General features: G+C 44.3%; 1 protein-coding gene across 1 annotated transcript; it reads right to left on the bottom strand.

Moving 5' to 3' along the window:
- Positions 1-388: 388 nt before the first annotated feature.
- On the bottom strand, positions 389-10562 carry LOC110069942 (uncharacterized). The gene is made up of 5 exons (XM_078388622.1): positions 10458-10562; positions 7108-7245; positions 6718-6841; positions 4581-4667; positions 389-2346 (listed from the first exon to the last, which is right to left on the bottom strand). Exons 2-5 carry the CDS (start codon positions 7219-7221, stop codon positions 1616-1618), a joined length of 1056 nt encoding a protein of 351 aa, XP_078244748.1. The 5' UTR covers positions 7222-7245; positions 10458-10562; the 3' UTR covers positions 389-1615.
- Between the last annotated feature and the right edge of the window lie 5796 nt (positions 10563-16358).

Genomic DNA, 16358 nt, shown 5'->3' with positions numbered 1-16358 from the left:
TGGGGGTAAATAATGAAATAAAATAAAAGGTGAGATAAATAATAAAATAAAACAAATAAATAATAACACTCACAGCAAAATAAATCTTTTAAAAATGCCACGGTATTTTGTTTTTCTCTCTCTCACTATTCTCTTCCCCCCCCCTTCATTTAGCCAAAGGAGCAGACAAAGATTATCTAAGTGGAGGCTAATATAATAAACAACAAAGCCATTAAATGAGGGAAAGCTCTTAGCCTGGCATGAAAAATTATCCTGTTGTCTATCAGAAGGGCCAATCTAGGAAAACCATTTATAAGAGCCTGAAAAAGCCTCCTCCCTAAAAAGTGAAAATGAAGTCCTTTTTTGAAGGTCATGTCTCTGGGCAAAGAAATTATTCTCTACTAATGCCTTTGTTTTGTGTAGAATTTACTCTGTTCCTGCAGTCCCTGATCAGGCCATTTCCCCCCCACCCCACTTTATGATGACGGTTGCTCTGAATCCACATCCCACCATAGTCCTAGGCCCGGCATCTGGCCTGCCTCAGTTTTCCCAGCTGGGAAGTTTTGATCTGCTCAAGTGGAGGCCTGAATTCCACAGAAAAGAAGTCACAGCATACTTATCAACCTTGTGTCATTTTTGTTTTTTCCTTACAAATAAATCGATTGAGGGGAGATGGAGAGTCACAACATTGGAATACCTTGGTCTGTGTCCCAGAGTTTACTGTCCTGCCTGATGTTTAGCACAACCGCCAAGAAAGCAGAATCCGGGAATGGCATAACTCGGCCCTTGCTACTATTTTTAAAAATGAAAAAAACTTCTGGCTTCTTGTGTTCTTCTCTTTTTGCACTGGCACAAAAGGCACATTCCACAGGGAGGTGGGGGAGGCTAGGTGATTCTCAAAAGGCTGCCTTCCTCCAGAGGAGTCAATTTCTTGCAACCTCTGTGAGGAGGGAAAAGGAGATGGACTTGGCAACTTAGCACGTCCGCTCAGGTCCGCTAGTCCTACTGGATCCTGGCTACACTGGATTCAGGCTCACAGTACTCTTGCGATACACAATCCTACAGCCTCCATCCCAATTACCATTCTTATTATTGTATATTTTTGCCCATATGGATTTGCTAGTGTGGAGTAAGAATGATACATTTACTGGAAAATGTTCCATTATCAAATGCCTTTACCTCTCCTCTCTGTTCTGGATTGTCGATCAACTACTTCTGAGGCACAGCGGGGAATCAAACTCCCAACCTCTGGCACCCCAGCCAGAGAACAAACCCACTGAGTTATCCAGCCAGCCCTGGGCGCAGTGTTACTCATGAGCTTTAGAAAGGACTTGTATGAAGGAGCAGAATAGATGAATGCACCTAAGAAATATTAATTTTCATAAGAATAAATGCACAATCCTACACTTAGGCAAAACATTTTTAATCTCAGAATATATAGGGTAGTCCATTCTGCTATTGAATGACTTACCGTCAATCATCCTATATCCATGTATAGATACATTAGGATGACTGAGGGTAAGAGTTGTTCAACAGCAGAACAGACCACTCTGGAAGGTAAGAGGCCTCCTTTGCAATCCATGCATTCAGTGGGCTTTCCACCACCTAAGTTCTTACACAGAAAGTGAGGCTCTAGCTAATACGGAAGCCCCTTCCACACTCCATGCATTTCTGCAGCTTCCCTCCTGTTGTGTATTCTCTGATGTTTACTCAGTGTTCCACTTTCTCTGAAGGTCTTCCCACACTTGTTGCACTTATAAGGTTTCTCTCCGGTGTGAGTTCTTTGATGCTTAGTCAGAGTCCCACCCTGGCTGAAACTCCTCCGACATATGATGCATTGATAGGGCTTCTCCCCTGTGTGAGTCCTTTGATGCTGCCGAAGGTTCCCCTTGTCACTGAAGCTTTTTCCACACTCCGCGCATTTGTATGGTTTCTCCCCTGTGTGAGTTCTCTGATGTTTAGAAAGTATTTTGCTTTTGCTGAAGCTCTTCCCACATTCCATGCATTGGTACGGCTTCTCCCCAGTGTGGCTTCTTTGATGCTGTATCAGGTATCCTTTCTGACTGAAGCTCTTTCCACACTCCATACATTCATAGGGTCTCTCACCTGTGTGCGTATTTTGATGTCTTCCAAGATGCCATTTCCGTCTGAAGCTCTTCCCACACACCATGCATACATATGACTTCTCCCCTGTGTGGGCTCTTTGATGTTTAATATGGTCCCCCCTTTCATTGAAGGTCTTTCCACGCTCTATGCATTTAAAAGTTTTCTTTTCATTCTTGTATAACCCCTCTGCATCTTCATGGTTTCTAATTTCCACAGAGACCAGCGATGGTTTTCGATAGTCCTCAGAGTTCCAATCATCACCTGGTTTGGGAAGTAACAAGAAACATGTTGGTGAGTCTCAGGCACTGGGTACAGATATCAGCAGCAAGCGAGCTCAATTGATTACTTCTCTCACTACAGTACAGTAATGTAAAGGTAAATGTTCCCCTTGACAATCTGTCCAGTCGTTTCTGACTCTAGTGCTCATCCCCGTTTCCAAGCCGTAGAGCCAGCGTTTGTCTGAAGACAATCTTCCGTGGTCACGTAGCCAGTGCAACTAGACATGGAATGCTGTTACCTTCCCACCGAGGTGGTCCCTATTTATCTACTTTATTTGCATGCTTTCGAACTGCTAGGTTGGCAGGAGCTGGGACAAGCGACGGGCGCTCACTCTGTCACATGGATTTGATCTTACGACTGCAGGTCTTCTGACCTTGCAGCACAGAGGCTTCTGCGGTTTAACCCACAGCGCCACCACGTCCCCAACACAGTAGGACCTCCTTATCCTTGGGATCAGTATTCGCTGATTCACTTATACACGGTCCAAAAATATTAAAAGAAAAATCCCATAAATTCATATTTCTAACGATGGAGTTACCAGAACTAGGCACTAGAGTGAGGCAAAGACCAAGCTATGTGTGGTGTTTGTTATTCTAATAAGCATTTGCTATGTGCTTTTCACCATCCAACTTGGGGGGGGTTGGAACCAATCCTCCCACGGATACGGGCATTCTACTGTATCACCAAACACTCACTTTTCATCTTCATGTCCCCCCCAAGGCAACCTTTTTAATACTTTACTATGAGGCTGGAAATATTCTCATCTAGTGTTTGTCCCAGATCCTGGGACACATGGTTTACAAGGATGAGTGAGGTTTCTCCCTACAACTCTACATAGGATAATCTGGGAGTGGCAAAAAGCAAAGTTGAACAAATACAGTACTGAATTCCTGTTTGTGGCTGATGTGACCAAGTAAGTTGGCCCTTTACTTTTTGGAACGTATGGGTTGAGTGCTGGATCAATGAGGAAAAATCAGGAAAGGGCCGCATGGTCGTGAAAACAATGCCAATGCAGGAGCAGGTGATACCTTCATATTCTTAATGGTCAATTGAAGGTATCACCTGCACCTGCATCTGGATATATGAAACGTTCTTGGCTGGTGGGAAGGGGAGGAGAATGCCTCTGCAGAACATTATTTTTGTTGACCGATTTTCCCAAAGAGAGCAGGTTGAGTATTTATAAGAGTGGGGGGAGGTTTGGAGACAAAGTAGTGAGACTTGTGAGGTGAAATATGATTGAAATAGGACAGCACTTTTCAAATACTTGAAAGACAGTTATACAGAGGAAGGACAGGATCTGATCTCAGTCATCCCATAGTGCAGGACACGTAATGAGGGGCTCAAGTGACAAGGGGCCAGATTTAGGCTGAATATCAGGAAAAACCTCTTAATTGTTAGAGCAGTACAATAATGGAACCAATAAACTCGGAAGGTGGCGAGCGCTCCCAATACTTGAGGCATTCAAGGGGAAACTGGACAGCTGTATGTCAGATACACTTTGATTTGGGTTCCTGCACTGAGCAGGGGGTTGGACTCAATGGCTTTATAGGCTCCTTCCAACTCCATGATTCTATGATTCTACGAACAGCGAGTCAGGTAGTTGGGAGTCAATAGGTTTGCAAAGAAATTGAAGGAGGTTAGATGAAAAGGCTCTCTATCTTTTCATTGTTTACCATTCAAACCTTTCTGGATTTAACCTTTAAATAAAAAACACTATTTGTGCACTAACCATCTCTGTATTTTCTGGTAACAGTTATCATACCAACACCCATACTGGCCGCTTGGCCAGCAGCTCAAATAAGAGTGGAAAAGAAGGGAAGAGAAGTACCCCTTTTAAAATGCTTTCTGTTTGAGAACAGGCGGTAGCAGCCATTCCAAAGGATCTGAGATATAACAAAAGACTTTAATATGGAAGGGCTAGAGCTGGAAGGGATCCTATGGATCCAGCCTCTGTCAAAGAGGCACAGAGGCGAATCGAACTCCCAACCTCTGGCTTCACAACTAGAGACCCAAATGTGTCCTAAATATAATGGGAGACACATGATGCTGGTGATAGAGGGGGAAAGCAGTCCGGAGGAGCGACTGACTGACTGTGCTGTGGAATCTGTGGGTGTATTTGGCATACACTGTGGGTAATTAACGTCCCCTACTGAACCCAGGTCAAGACATTCATAGATTCCCCTCAAGAACCCCAGCCCACAACCCTGAGCAGATACCTTCCCATCTTCTTTCTTCCTCGGGATCCTGGACAAATGGATCTTCTCCTTTTTCCAACCAGGAGATGAGGTCTGGTTTGGCTATTTCTTTCAAGAGAAGAGACAGGCGTTGCATGTTCATCATTGTTATTAATTTGATTTATATTTATCCCTCACAGTAGTCAAGATGTGCAAATTGGAGCTTTCAGAGCAGCTAGAATACAGTGGTGCCTCGCTTGACAATTACCTTGTTAGATGAGGAAATCGACTGACGATTAATTTTTTGCGATCGCTATTGCGATAGCTAAACGATGATTCAATGGGGTTTTTCCGTTTTATGACAATCGGTTCCCTGCTTCGGGAACCGATTTTTTGCTTAACGACGATCAAAAACAGCTGATCGTCGGGTTTCAAAATGGCCGCCCGCTGTGCAAAATGGCTCCCGCTGTGCTTTAGGATGGATTCCTCGCATTACAGGCACCAGAAAATGGCCGCCCTATGGAGGATCTTTGCTGGACGCTGAGGTATTTTGCCCATTCGAACCCACAGAACCAGTTTTCAGTGCATTTCAATTGGCTTTTCATTTCGCTTGATGAGGATTTCACTTAACAGCGATTTGAACAGAACAAATTATCCTTGTCAAGCGAGGCACCACTGTATATATTTCTAATATGAAGTTACCAGAATTGGCCACTAGAGGGAGCCAGAGACCATGCAATGTACAGTGGACCCTCGACTTACAGACGGCTCCACTTACAGACTTTTCAAGTTACAGACTTCTCTGGCTGCAAAATTTAGATTCGACTTGCAGCCGGAGAATCGACTTACAGACCAGAAAAAAACCAAAATGGAATAAAAATAGAATAAAAACCACTGGTTATGGGATTAATCGGTTTTCAGTGCATTGTAGGTCAATGGAGATTCAACTTACAGACTTTTCGACTTGCAGCCACCATTCCAATATGGATTAATTCCTTAAGTAGAGGGTCCACTGTATAGCATTCACTGTTAAAATAATATTCACTATAATCTGAAACTAGAGAAGAACACAAAACTCGGTTCAGAGGTTTGTGCCAGTTCATATGTGTTGGCACCATTGGTACTGTGATTTCCCATCCTCTGCCTCCCTGGCTGGATCCTGCACTCACCAGATGGCGTGCGCTCATCTGTTTTCCCTCTTTGTTCAACCAGTCTCTGGCAGGAACATGAGCTTCCCTTCCCCGCTTCTTTGGTTGATCATCCGCTCAGACAAGGAGGCAGGACAGGCAAACCTGTGCTCCTGCTGGGCACTGGTTGAACATCCAAAGAGGAGTAGATGCGTCGGCTGGGGAGTGGGTCACTCTCCAGGGAGGTGGGGGAAGGAAATGTGTGACACCTGCGGTGCCCTGCATACGAACCGGCATGAGCCTACGAACTGAGGTTCGTGCCCATCTCTACTTGGAACGGATCCCCTGCTGATCGGGGGGGTGGGGGGTCCTACTGTATCCGTTTTATCTTTCTGTTGTCAGGTTGCACCCTACCAGCTTCAACCTTGTAATCATCTGGACTGACCTGGTTGAGAACACTTCTTTTCTCCTGCAGCTCTTGGATGGCTTCAACCTGCCCTTCCAACCATGCCCACCCAGGCACTACCTGGCACTCACTAGGCCCAAAGCACAGAGGGAGCACAGAGTGCCGTCCTCTGAAGATGCCAGCCACCAAGACTGGCGAAACGTCAGGACGAACAACCTTCAGAACACGGCCAAGAAGCCCGAAAAACCCACAACAACCATTAGATCCCGGCCGTGAAAGCCTTCGTGAATATAATATCGCTATTGTTTAATTGGATGCACTGTTTTCTTTCCTATAACACCCGCCTCCCATTTGTTTCACTGCCTTCTACTCCACTAGGGGGGGAATCAGCTACCCAGCAAGAGAGGTCACTCGAGAGAGACAGTGTCAACTGCACCGTTCGTTCCATGGTTCCACCCACCAACTAAGGCTTCAACAGGACCATCAGTCACGCCAGTGACAGAGTCCTCTGGCATCTAACAGAGGCCAAGAGCCCTTAGCGATGGGTTGTTCTCATGGGGCCCCAACGCTTGCAAAGGGAAATGATCCAGAAAAAACAAAAGCAACTCTATGGCATGAATCAATCCAGGAAAAATGTCCTCCTTACCCAGAGAGGCTACGATCCTGTAATTTTCCAGCATGACTTCTTTATAGAGAGCTTTCTGGGCTGGAGTCAGGAGGTCCCATTCCCTCTTGGTGAAGTACACTGCCACCTCCTTGAAGGACACCCGCTGCAGAATGAAACACAGGGATCTGCTGAGAAACAGACTCCCCGTATATGGGGATGTACACGCTACATCGCAGCATGAACGAAAAAAGCAATGGCTGAGGAGCCACGTCCCCAACACCCTTTAGGGTGAGAAATTCTCGACAATTCCTCACACTCTCACTTCTCACCCTGCAGAAATGAAAGTATAAATGCTATAAATTTGCTGAGACGGAGACCAGCGGCCAAGCTATCTCCCTGCATCTTTCCCCCCAAAGATACCTTCCTTACCTGATGAAACTGGACTGCCATTCTTTCCAGACGATCGCCAAGAGGAGAGAATTCAAAGCCTGCTTGTGTTGTCCTCATGCCTCCTGGATGAGTGACAAAGGGCCTCTCAGACATTTCTGCACCGGCTCCAGTGGTGCCCTATGAAGGCAGGAGGAGATGAGAGAGCTGAGACCTGGCTTTAGAGGACGGAGACTGGTACGGCCAGAAAAACAGTCCCTCTTGGTAAACCTTTCAATGTTATGGCTTTTAACTGCTATGAGTTGTGTCAATTTTTAAGGAAACGATAAATAAAATCAATATTGTGTATTCGCGAATGCTTTCACAGCCGGGATCTAATGGTTATTGTGGGTTTTTCGGGCTTTTTGGCCGTGTTCTGAAGGTTATTCTTCCTGACGTTTCGCCAGTCTCTGTGGCCAGCATCTTATGCCAATGGCCACAGAGACTGGCGAAACGTCAGGAAGAACAACCTTCAGAATACAGCCAAAAAGCCCGAAAAACCCACAACAACCAAAATCAATGCTGTAAATGCATTTTGTTTTTCAACATGACTTTGCCTTGGGCTCTTACTGCTTCCAAAGACTTCAAACTGGAACTAATCCAATGTTCAGTGTCTGGAGAAGACAACCAAACTGTTGGAGAAACCAATAGAACTCTGCTGGTGGACTCACCCCGCCTGTGATTATTTTCATTGAGTAAGCATATGGAGAAATACATTATACTGTAGTACTCCCTTATCCACAAGATCAGCACCAGCTGATTCACTCATCCATGGTCTGAAAATATGAGTATACTATGTATAGTGCTCATGATTAAAATAGTGTTTTCTATCATCCACATTTCTCAGCATCCATGCCTTGGAGCTGATCCCATGCAGAGACAGGGGCCCTCCTGTATCATCAGCCTGCTTTTGTAGGATTGCGCCTTTTCCTCTGGGGCTTCTTTGAGATCCAAAGTGCTTTGTGTCTTAAATAAAGGAACTGTTGGAGAACAGCTTTGCTAGTGGCACTTCAACATTTTTTCACCACCACATTGCTCGGAATATGAACGTTCAAAGGGCAGAAAACATCCACCTGATAATACTAAAAGGACATAATGGTACTGCAGAGGCTGATGGCAGTGGGAAGGCTTCTATGCGATTACCGTTGCCCCAACATCAGTCTAACCAAAACCCCTCCTACCCCACACTCTGTAGTCTGTTCCCATCTGCTTCGTGGGTGTAGGTGAATATCCAAGAACGGTGCAGACTCTGCTCAGTAGGAGAGGCACTCGGAAGTGTTGAAGTGAACTAACAAGGTCATCTCTGAAACCCACTGGCAGAGGGATAACCAGAAATGCCTCAAAAAATCTCTGAGCCCAAAGGAATCAATAGCAACCAATCAGCCTCCATGGCAGGACCATCCTCATTTGAAGAAAATGTCTACGAATAAAATGGTCAAGAAAAAGGAATAACATGGCCAAGAGGAAAAATCCATACCCTTTCAGTTATCAGCTGATATTGGGGCAACTTTTCCAATAATCTAATTTCCTATAGATCTCCAGTACACCTGAACACATGGAGGCCAACACGAGGCCCTTCTAAACTCAAGTCTAAATCTCACCTTGTTTTAAGCCTGGATGGATCTTTCTGAACAGTAAAGGTTTTGCCCTTTATCTCAGCATGAAACTTCTCCTAACTCCTATCCATAGACTCACCTTACTAGACAGGTGCACTCCACTAGGTCTACAGAGTATGCTGATTTACTCAGTGGTTCCCAACTTTGGGTCCCCAGGTATTCTTGGACTACAACTCCCAGAAATCCTGGCCGGCAGAGCTAGTGATGAAGGCTTCTGGGAGTTGTAGTCCAGGAACATCCAGGGACCCAAGGTTGGAAACTATGGGAAATTCAGATCATAATTTCTTTGGGGCAGACACTGAAGAGGTTTCCTCAAGTGGTGAGTTCTTTTGACAGCCCCCTGTACTGCACAAATACAGGAAGAAAGGGGGAAGTAATACCCTATAGTATCAATGGAAGTGGACATCAAACTTTATATAGCTTCCTCTGATGTAATTTTTTTACCAGTGCTCTCTTGAATAAATATGGAATGATTTTCCTGGTAGAATAACTATGTTCTCCAGACCAGGCTTTGCTTGAAAGAGCATGCATCCACATGGCGCAGCAGGATTGCATGGGACATTTAGGTTGACTTGAACAATCTTGGCAACTTTTATTTCCAAGAGATTACATGGGTGAGCAGTTCAAATCCCAGTGTAGTAATAAAGAAGTGCTCAGGCCAACGGACTGAAAATGCAGCCTTTTCCTCAAAAAGACACCAGATGCTGAACTGGTGGTAGAATATACCAGATGGGCGGGGTATAAATAAATAAATAAATAAATAAATAAATAAATAAATAAATAAATAAATAAATAAATAAATAAATAAATAAATAAATAAATAAATAAATAAATAAATAAATAAATAAATAAATAAATAATGAACTGATTTTAAAAAAATGTACTCAAAAAGAATCTCTGAACTTCAGCTTTTTATGTGATCTTGTTGTTGTTTTTGTTGTTGTTGTGCACCATCAAGTCAAAACTGACTTATGGCAATCCTAACTGGGCTTTCAGGGTTAAGTGAGATCTTTAAGGAGTGGTTTTTATCAGCTCCACTCCCCCAGTGAACTTCCAGGGCTGAGCAGGGATCTGAACTCTGTTCTCCAGAGTCATAGTCTCTCATGTCACTCCGTCCACCACTACACCACAAGGGGTACTTTTGTGATCTTGAATTTTCCAGAATTCCTGAACTCCGGTAAGAGAGACAGGCGCCGATGCGGAGGAGCAGAATTTTGTTTTTGAAAGGATTCTGCAATTGAAGCCTGGGGGTCGAGAGGCCACTTCCAGATCCTTTGCCTCTCCACACACACACCAAGCCTCCGCTTTGGGATGGATTGCGTGGATCAGGCCCCTGGTGAGACCCGATCGTCGGGACAGAGAGGTTCCCGAGGCATTTTTTCCTCCTCCCACCGCACAAACTCCGTGCAAAACGTCGGGTCTCCTGTCTCCCATCACACGTTGAGCTCCAGCACCCCGTTCTCCAAGAAAGTGACGCTGCCTCCCTCCCGCATCTAAATCTTATGTAGCCTGGATGAGTCCCCTTTGCCTGCTATTGGATGCAGGGTGGATTCCCAAAAAAGGATTGCACCCCCAATAAGGCATAATTATGGATGGATTGCATCCGATCCGCATCCCTTGAGAGCCGGGTGTAGGGAGTCTGTCTTCTCTCTTCACCCCCCCCCACGCCCCCAACAAAAGCAACTTCTTGGTCCCCCACCCCCCTTCTATCCCATAATTCCACGGTCAAATCCTTACCTCTTTCTCCTGCCCTTTCCATGCATCAGCGCCCCCCCTTCTCACCAATAAAGGCTCTTCTTGGAAGATTGAGGTGCATCCCTTATTGTCTTCCCCCACGCTCCAGCTAACTTGCCTCTCTAGGAATTGGAGCTCTGTTCCAGCCAGACATCCTGGAGAGTGAAGTCAAGCAGGCCTTAGAAAGCATGGCTAACAACAAGGCCAGTGGAGGTGATGTGATTACATTTGAACTATTTAAAATCTTAAAAGATAACACTCAGTGTGCCAGCAAGTTTGGAAAACTCAGCAGTGGCCAGAGGACTGGAAAAGATCAGTCTACATCCCAATCCCAAAGAAAGGCAGTGCCAAAGTATGCTCCAACAATCACACTCATTTCACAATCTGGCAAGGTTATGCTCAAAATCCTGCAAGGCAGGCTTCAGCAGTATGTGGACCGAGAACTCCCAGAGGTACAAGCTGGATTTTGAAGGGGGCAGAGGAACTAGGGACCAAATTGCTAATATGCGCTGGATTATGGAGAAAGCCAGAGAGTTCCAGAAAAACATCTACTTCTGCTTCATTGACTACGCAAAAGCCTTTGACTGTGTGGACCACAGCAAACTATGGCAAGTCCTTAAAGAAATGGGAGTGCCTGACCACCTTATCTATCTCCTGAGAAACCTGTAGGTGGGACAGGAAGCAACAATTAGAACTGGATATGGAACAACTGATTGGTTCAAAATTGGAAAAGGAGTACGACAAAGCTGTATATTGTCTCCCTGCTTGTTTAACTTATATGCAGAATAAATAATGTGAAAGGCATCCCGCCGCCCCCTCCACGTATGCATGTATGATCCCCCACATACACACACCAATCCATGCATGCCCCATCCATGGATGCACAGATGCACGCACCACCCACCCATGCCTACACATGCACAGATACCCTGCCTACACACGTACGAACAACAACCCCCTTGCCTGCTGAACTGGTCCAAGGCTCGAAAACCGTTGGGAACCACTGTTTTAGGGTACTCTCATCCTCACAGTAGTACAAAGTTGTTCAAGGGAAACCTAAATTTAAATCTGTGTTGGGCTCAGTGGGTGGCCAACTGATGCTATTAGGAATCTTCTCCCCCCCCCCCACCTCCACCCAACTAGAATAAAATGGAAGATCATCTCTGGATTAGATGGAGTTCCTTGGAAAGAAGTAAAGGATAAAAAGCATAATAAAAAGCAGGAATGATAGGTGGTTGCCTGATGTGAAAAATAACAGTAATAGGAAGAGTAGCCTTTAATATGATAACTCATCTGAACACATTTTTTTAAAAGTCAGTAACTTGTCTGTATATAACACACACACACACACACACACACACACACACACACACACACACACACACACACACAAAGAGAGAGAGAGAGAGAGAGAGAGAGACAAATATCCAGGATTTTCTTTACTTTATCAAAAGCATTGGTTCGCTAACTTACAAAGAACACTGCAAACAAAGTACATAAAAACATGTTTCAGAACAAGCAGCTGAGTCAGTTTAAAAAGCAATGGCAAATCTCACAAAATGAATATAGAAATGGCAGTGCCCATACCCTTGGCAGCTGCCTTTCATTGACTTCTGCTAATGCAGCCGATCTTGAATAATGCCCATCTGTGGTCTTGGGGTAGCCTGAATGAGTCCGAGGGAGCCCAAATTCTGAATCCCAAAGTGGAATTGAGATTCCTGGAAGAAATATCAACAAACCCCAATATGCAGATGATACCACTCTGTTGGCAGAAAGTGAGGAATTAAAGAACCTCTTAATGAAGGTGAAAGAGGAGAGTGCAAAAAAAATGGTCTGGAGCTCAACATAAAAAAAAAACCAAGATCATGGCCACTGGTCCCATCACCTCCTGGCAAATAGAAGGGGAAGATATGGAGGCAGTGACAGATTTTACTTTCTTGGGCTCCATGATCACTGCAGATGGTGACAGCAGCCACGAAATTAAAAGACGCCTGCTTCTTGGGAGGAAAGCAATGACAAATCTAGACAGCATCTTAAAAAGCAGAGACAATAATAATAATAATAATAATAATAATAATAATAATAATAATAATAATAATAATAATAATAATAATAATAATAATAATAGTTGTTGTTGTTGTTTTGTTGTTGTTGTTGTTTTGTTGTTGTTGTTGTTGTTGTTATTATTATTATTATTATTATTATTATTATTATTATTATTATTATTATTATTATTATTATTATTATTATTGTCATTGTAAGTATATACACAGTATACCCATACAACGAAATTCAGACACCCAGAGACCAGACACATGCACACACATAAAATTCCCCAAACACTCCCCACCCACTAAAAGTCCCCCACTAAAAATACAAACATCTGCGCCGCAGGCCAAGTAACACAGTCCAACTAATTATTCACTACCGGTGGTCTTTAAGCCTATTATTAATTGCAATTATAGCTCTGGGATAAAAACTATTTAGAAAACGTGTGGTCCGAGTCTTAATTGTTCTATATCTTCTGCCAGACGGTAACAGTTCAAAAAAGTTATAAGCAGGATGGGAAGAGTCTCTCAGGATGCTGTGTGACTTCCTCAGACAGCGGGATGTGAAGATGTCATCCAGGGTTGGTAGCTGGAGCCCGATGATATTCTGGGCAATTTTAATGGTTCTCTGTAGAGCTTTTTTGTCCGCTACAGAGCTATTCCCAAACCATGCCAGAATGCCATAGGTTAGGACACTCTCAATGGTGCTACAATAGTATGACAGAAGTAAATGCTGAGATAAATTTAACTTGCTGAGCATTATCAGGAAATACAGCCTCTTCTGTGCCTTCTTCATTAGCATGTTGGCATTTATAGTCCATGAGAGGTCCTCTGAGATGTAAGTACCCAGAAATTTAAAACTAACCTTGCCAACAAAAGTCTGAATAGTCAAAGCTATGGTTTTTCCTGTAGTGATGAATGGAATTGAGAGCTGGACCATAAAGAAGGCTGACCGTTGAAGAATTGATGCTTTTGAATTGTGGTGCTGGAGGAGACTCTTGAGAGTCCCCTGGACTGAAAGGAGAACAAACCTCTCCATTCTGAAGGAAATCAACCCTGAGTGCTCACTGGAAGGACAGATCCTGAAGCTGAGGCTCCAATACTTCGGCCATCTCATGAGAAGAGAAGACTCCCTGGAAAAGACCCTGATGCTGGGAATGTGTGAGGGAGGAGGAGAAGGGGACGACAGAGGACAAGGTGGTTGGACAGTGTCATCGAAGCAACCAACATGAATTTGACCCAACTCCAGGAGGCAGTGGAATACAGGAAGGCCTGGCATACTGTGGTCCACGGGGTCATGAAGAGTCGGACGCGACTAAACAACAATAATAACAACAAATCCTTTAACCCTTTGACGACTGAGCGGCAGAAGTGCATCTCTTGCTCTAACTAGAAATCTTTCAAATGTCAAGTGTTTTCAGTGGCATGACCGTTTTTTTAAAGAAACTTTGCTTCTTCACATTAACCCTGTGGGGAGAAGCTATGATATAAAGGAGGCTGACTCAGCCCCCACCTTCTCGCTCTCTCAGCTGGGCCCCATCTTTTGCTTTTGTCATCTCCTCTACACACTGGGTCTGCCTCCCGTCTCTGTTACCACCTGAAACCCAGGGTTTGCATGTTCTGATGGGGTCTCCAAGCCCCCCCCCCTTAGGGGGAACCTGCTCATGAGTTCCAAACGGCAGAGCTGGAGAACACAAGAGATGGATGGCCAAAAAAATGGGCAAAAACCAGTATCCAGAAGCCGTTATAAATTAACTGAAAAAATCTAACTTTGAAGCAGGCTGACACCTCTCTTCACTCCCTCATGCTGGGCAGAGAAAAGGCAGTCAACAAGCAACAGCCAAAAGGCCAAAGGAAGGCAATATAGACTTGAAACCACAGCAGAAATATCTGGAAGTTGAGTCATGGCAACTAGACTTTTTATTAGTTTGAAACGTTTCACTACTCATCCAAGTAGCTTCTTTAGTAGCTATTTCTTCTTGGATGAGTAGTGAAACATTTCAAACTAATAAGAAGTCCAGTTGCCATGACTCAACTTCCAGATAACCTCACCTGGATGACTGAGAATCTTCAGACACACAGCAGAAATAGTGATGGTGCTCCATGATGCCCACACGTTATGAAATCACCAGAGACTACAAGGTAGGGACACGATGCCTCTCCTGCCCAGCTCCCAGCAGAGGATTAACCCAAAGTTCTCCAACCGTGATGCAGCCAAGGACTAATATTGCACATGGAATGTGCGCACCCAGTAGCACAACTGACATCTTAGGCATTGATGGAGATACTATCACAGGTATAGGTCTCCTGTCCCTCTAGATGAGAAGCCAGTTAGTGGTAGAAGATGCCACCTTGTCATCTGACAATGTATTGCTGTGCAGCAGTTAACTCATAAAGAGGATACAGCCACGTATACTGGGAAAGAGACATAGGCATTACTTTCTAATAAGAGGCCAATGTGGATGGGAATGCAGTTTCAGAAATGAAGCAGAAGGCACAAGATCACACCACACAGCTAAGGAAATATAGTGGTGCCCCACATAGCGACAATAATCCATGCAGCAAAAACCGCTGCAAAGCGATTTCGTCGCTATGCAAAAATAAAAAGCCCATAGGAATGCACTGAAACCCCTTCAATGCGTTCCTATGGGCTTAAAACTCACCTTTAAGCGAAAATCCTCCATACGGCCACCATTTTCACTGCCCGGTAAGTGGGGAATCCGGGCGAAAACACAGCGGGTGGCCATTTTTTCCCCAGCGGCCATTTTGGAACTGCCGATCAGCTGGAAAATCATCGCTATGCGATGATCGGTATGCGAAACAGGGTACCGATCATTGCAAAGCGATTTTTTTCCATTAAAAACATTGCAATGCAATTGCAAAAACGATTGCAAAAAGTTTGCTATGCGGATTTGTTGTTAAATGGGGCGCCCGTTAAGTGAGGCATCACTGTATAATGATGCAGTGCTATGTCACTTAGACAAAATAATTTTTTTAAGGGAGAAACATTGCAGACACAAGGCTTTGGTTCTCCTACTGTACGTGTGCTTTGGGTGTATGTGCACATATGCAACCACCAAAAACACCCCTCCATTAATTTAGACCAATTTATGCTGACAAATTGTGGCTTCCAGTTTGATGTTGAACATACTGACAGCTGGAAGCAAATGATAAACTGAAGTGGTGAGGAAGTGGGGATAAGAGCAGTGGTAATGGCAGAGGATGGTGAGCTTTTGCTGAGAATGTGATCTCAAATTGCCATGTGACTTCCTGTCCCACAACTGTCTGGGCAACAGTACTCATTTGTGTGTGAATCGAAAGATCAATCTAGAGGATCTAAATAGCGTACTACACTCAGAAGCAACTCTTCTTAGCCCAAACCAAACCAGTCCAGCTTTCCCTTCCAGATTTTCAGAAATCTCCAGGATGTTCTTTCACAGTGCAAATGAATTCCTGGGCACCACCAAAAGCTGAGCATTCCAGCTAAGGGAGGAGTCCAGGAGTACAACCAATCTGTGGACCTGAGCTTTCAAGGCAATGTGACCTCATCCAGCGTAGGTTGAATTCATGTTCCCTTGTGTGCCATTTGACCAGAATCATTTAAACTAAGTTTAAATTTGTTTCCCACATCCAGTCCATAACTAACACCAGGAACTGGTTAAGAACTGAGACTGCTTCCTTGGAATTGGATGGAAAGGAGAAAGGGGAGAGACAGTGTTGGACGTCATTAGCATGCTATGCTTTATGGGATACGGGAAAGCCTCAACTGCGGGGATCATTAAAAGCTATGGGTTGTTCTTTAAAAAGTGGATGTGCCACATTTGGTTGTTGTGACATGCAACCTATAATCTGGATA

The sequence above is a fragment of the Pogona vitticeps genome, chromosome 2 (assembly GCF_051106095.1).
Source record: "Pogona vitticeps strain Pit_001003342236 chromosome 2, PviZW2.1, whole genome shotgun sequence".
In the NCBI taxonomy this organism is placed as follows: Eukaryota; Metazoa; Chordata; class Lepidosauria; order Squamata; family Agamidae; genus Pogona; species Pogona vitticeps.
The sequence above is the reverse complement of the archived record's forward strand: the minus strand, read 5'-3'. Positions and strand labels throughout refer to the sequence as shown.

Coding starts and splice junctions, on each gene's coding strand:
- LOC110069942 (XM_078388622.1), bottom strand. CDS start 7,221: ATGTCTGAGAGGCCCTTTGTCACTCATCCAGGAGGCATGAGGACAACA. Junction 6,842..7,107: donor TGGCAGTCCAGTTTCATCAG/GTAAGGAAGGTA, acceptor TTCATTCTGCAG/CGGGTGTCCTTCAAGGAGGT. Junction 2,347..4,580: donor GGAAGAAAGAAGATGGGAAG/GTATCTGCTCAG, acceptor TTCCCAAACCAG/GTGATGATTGGAACTCTGAG.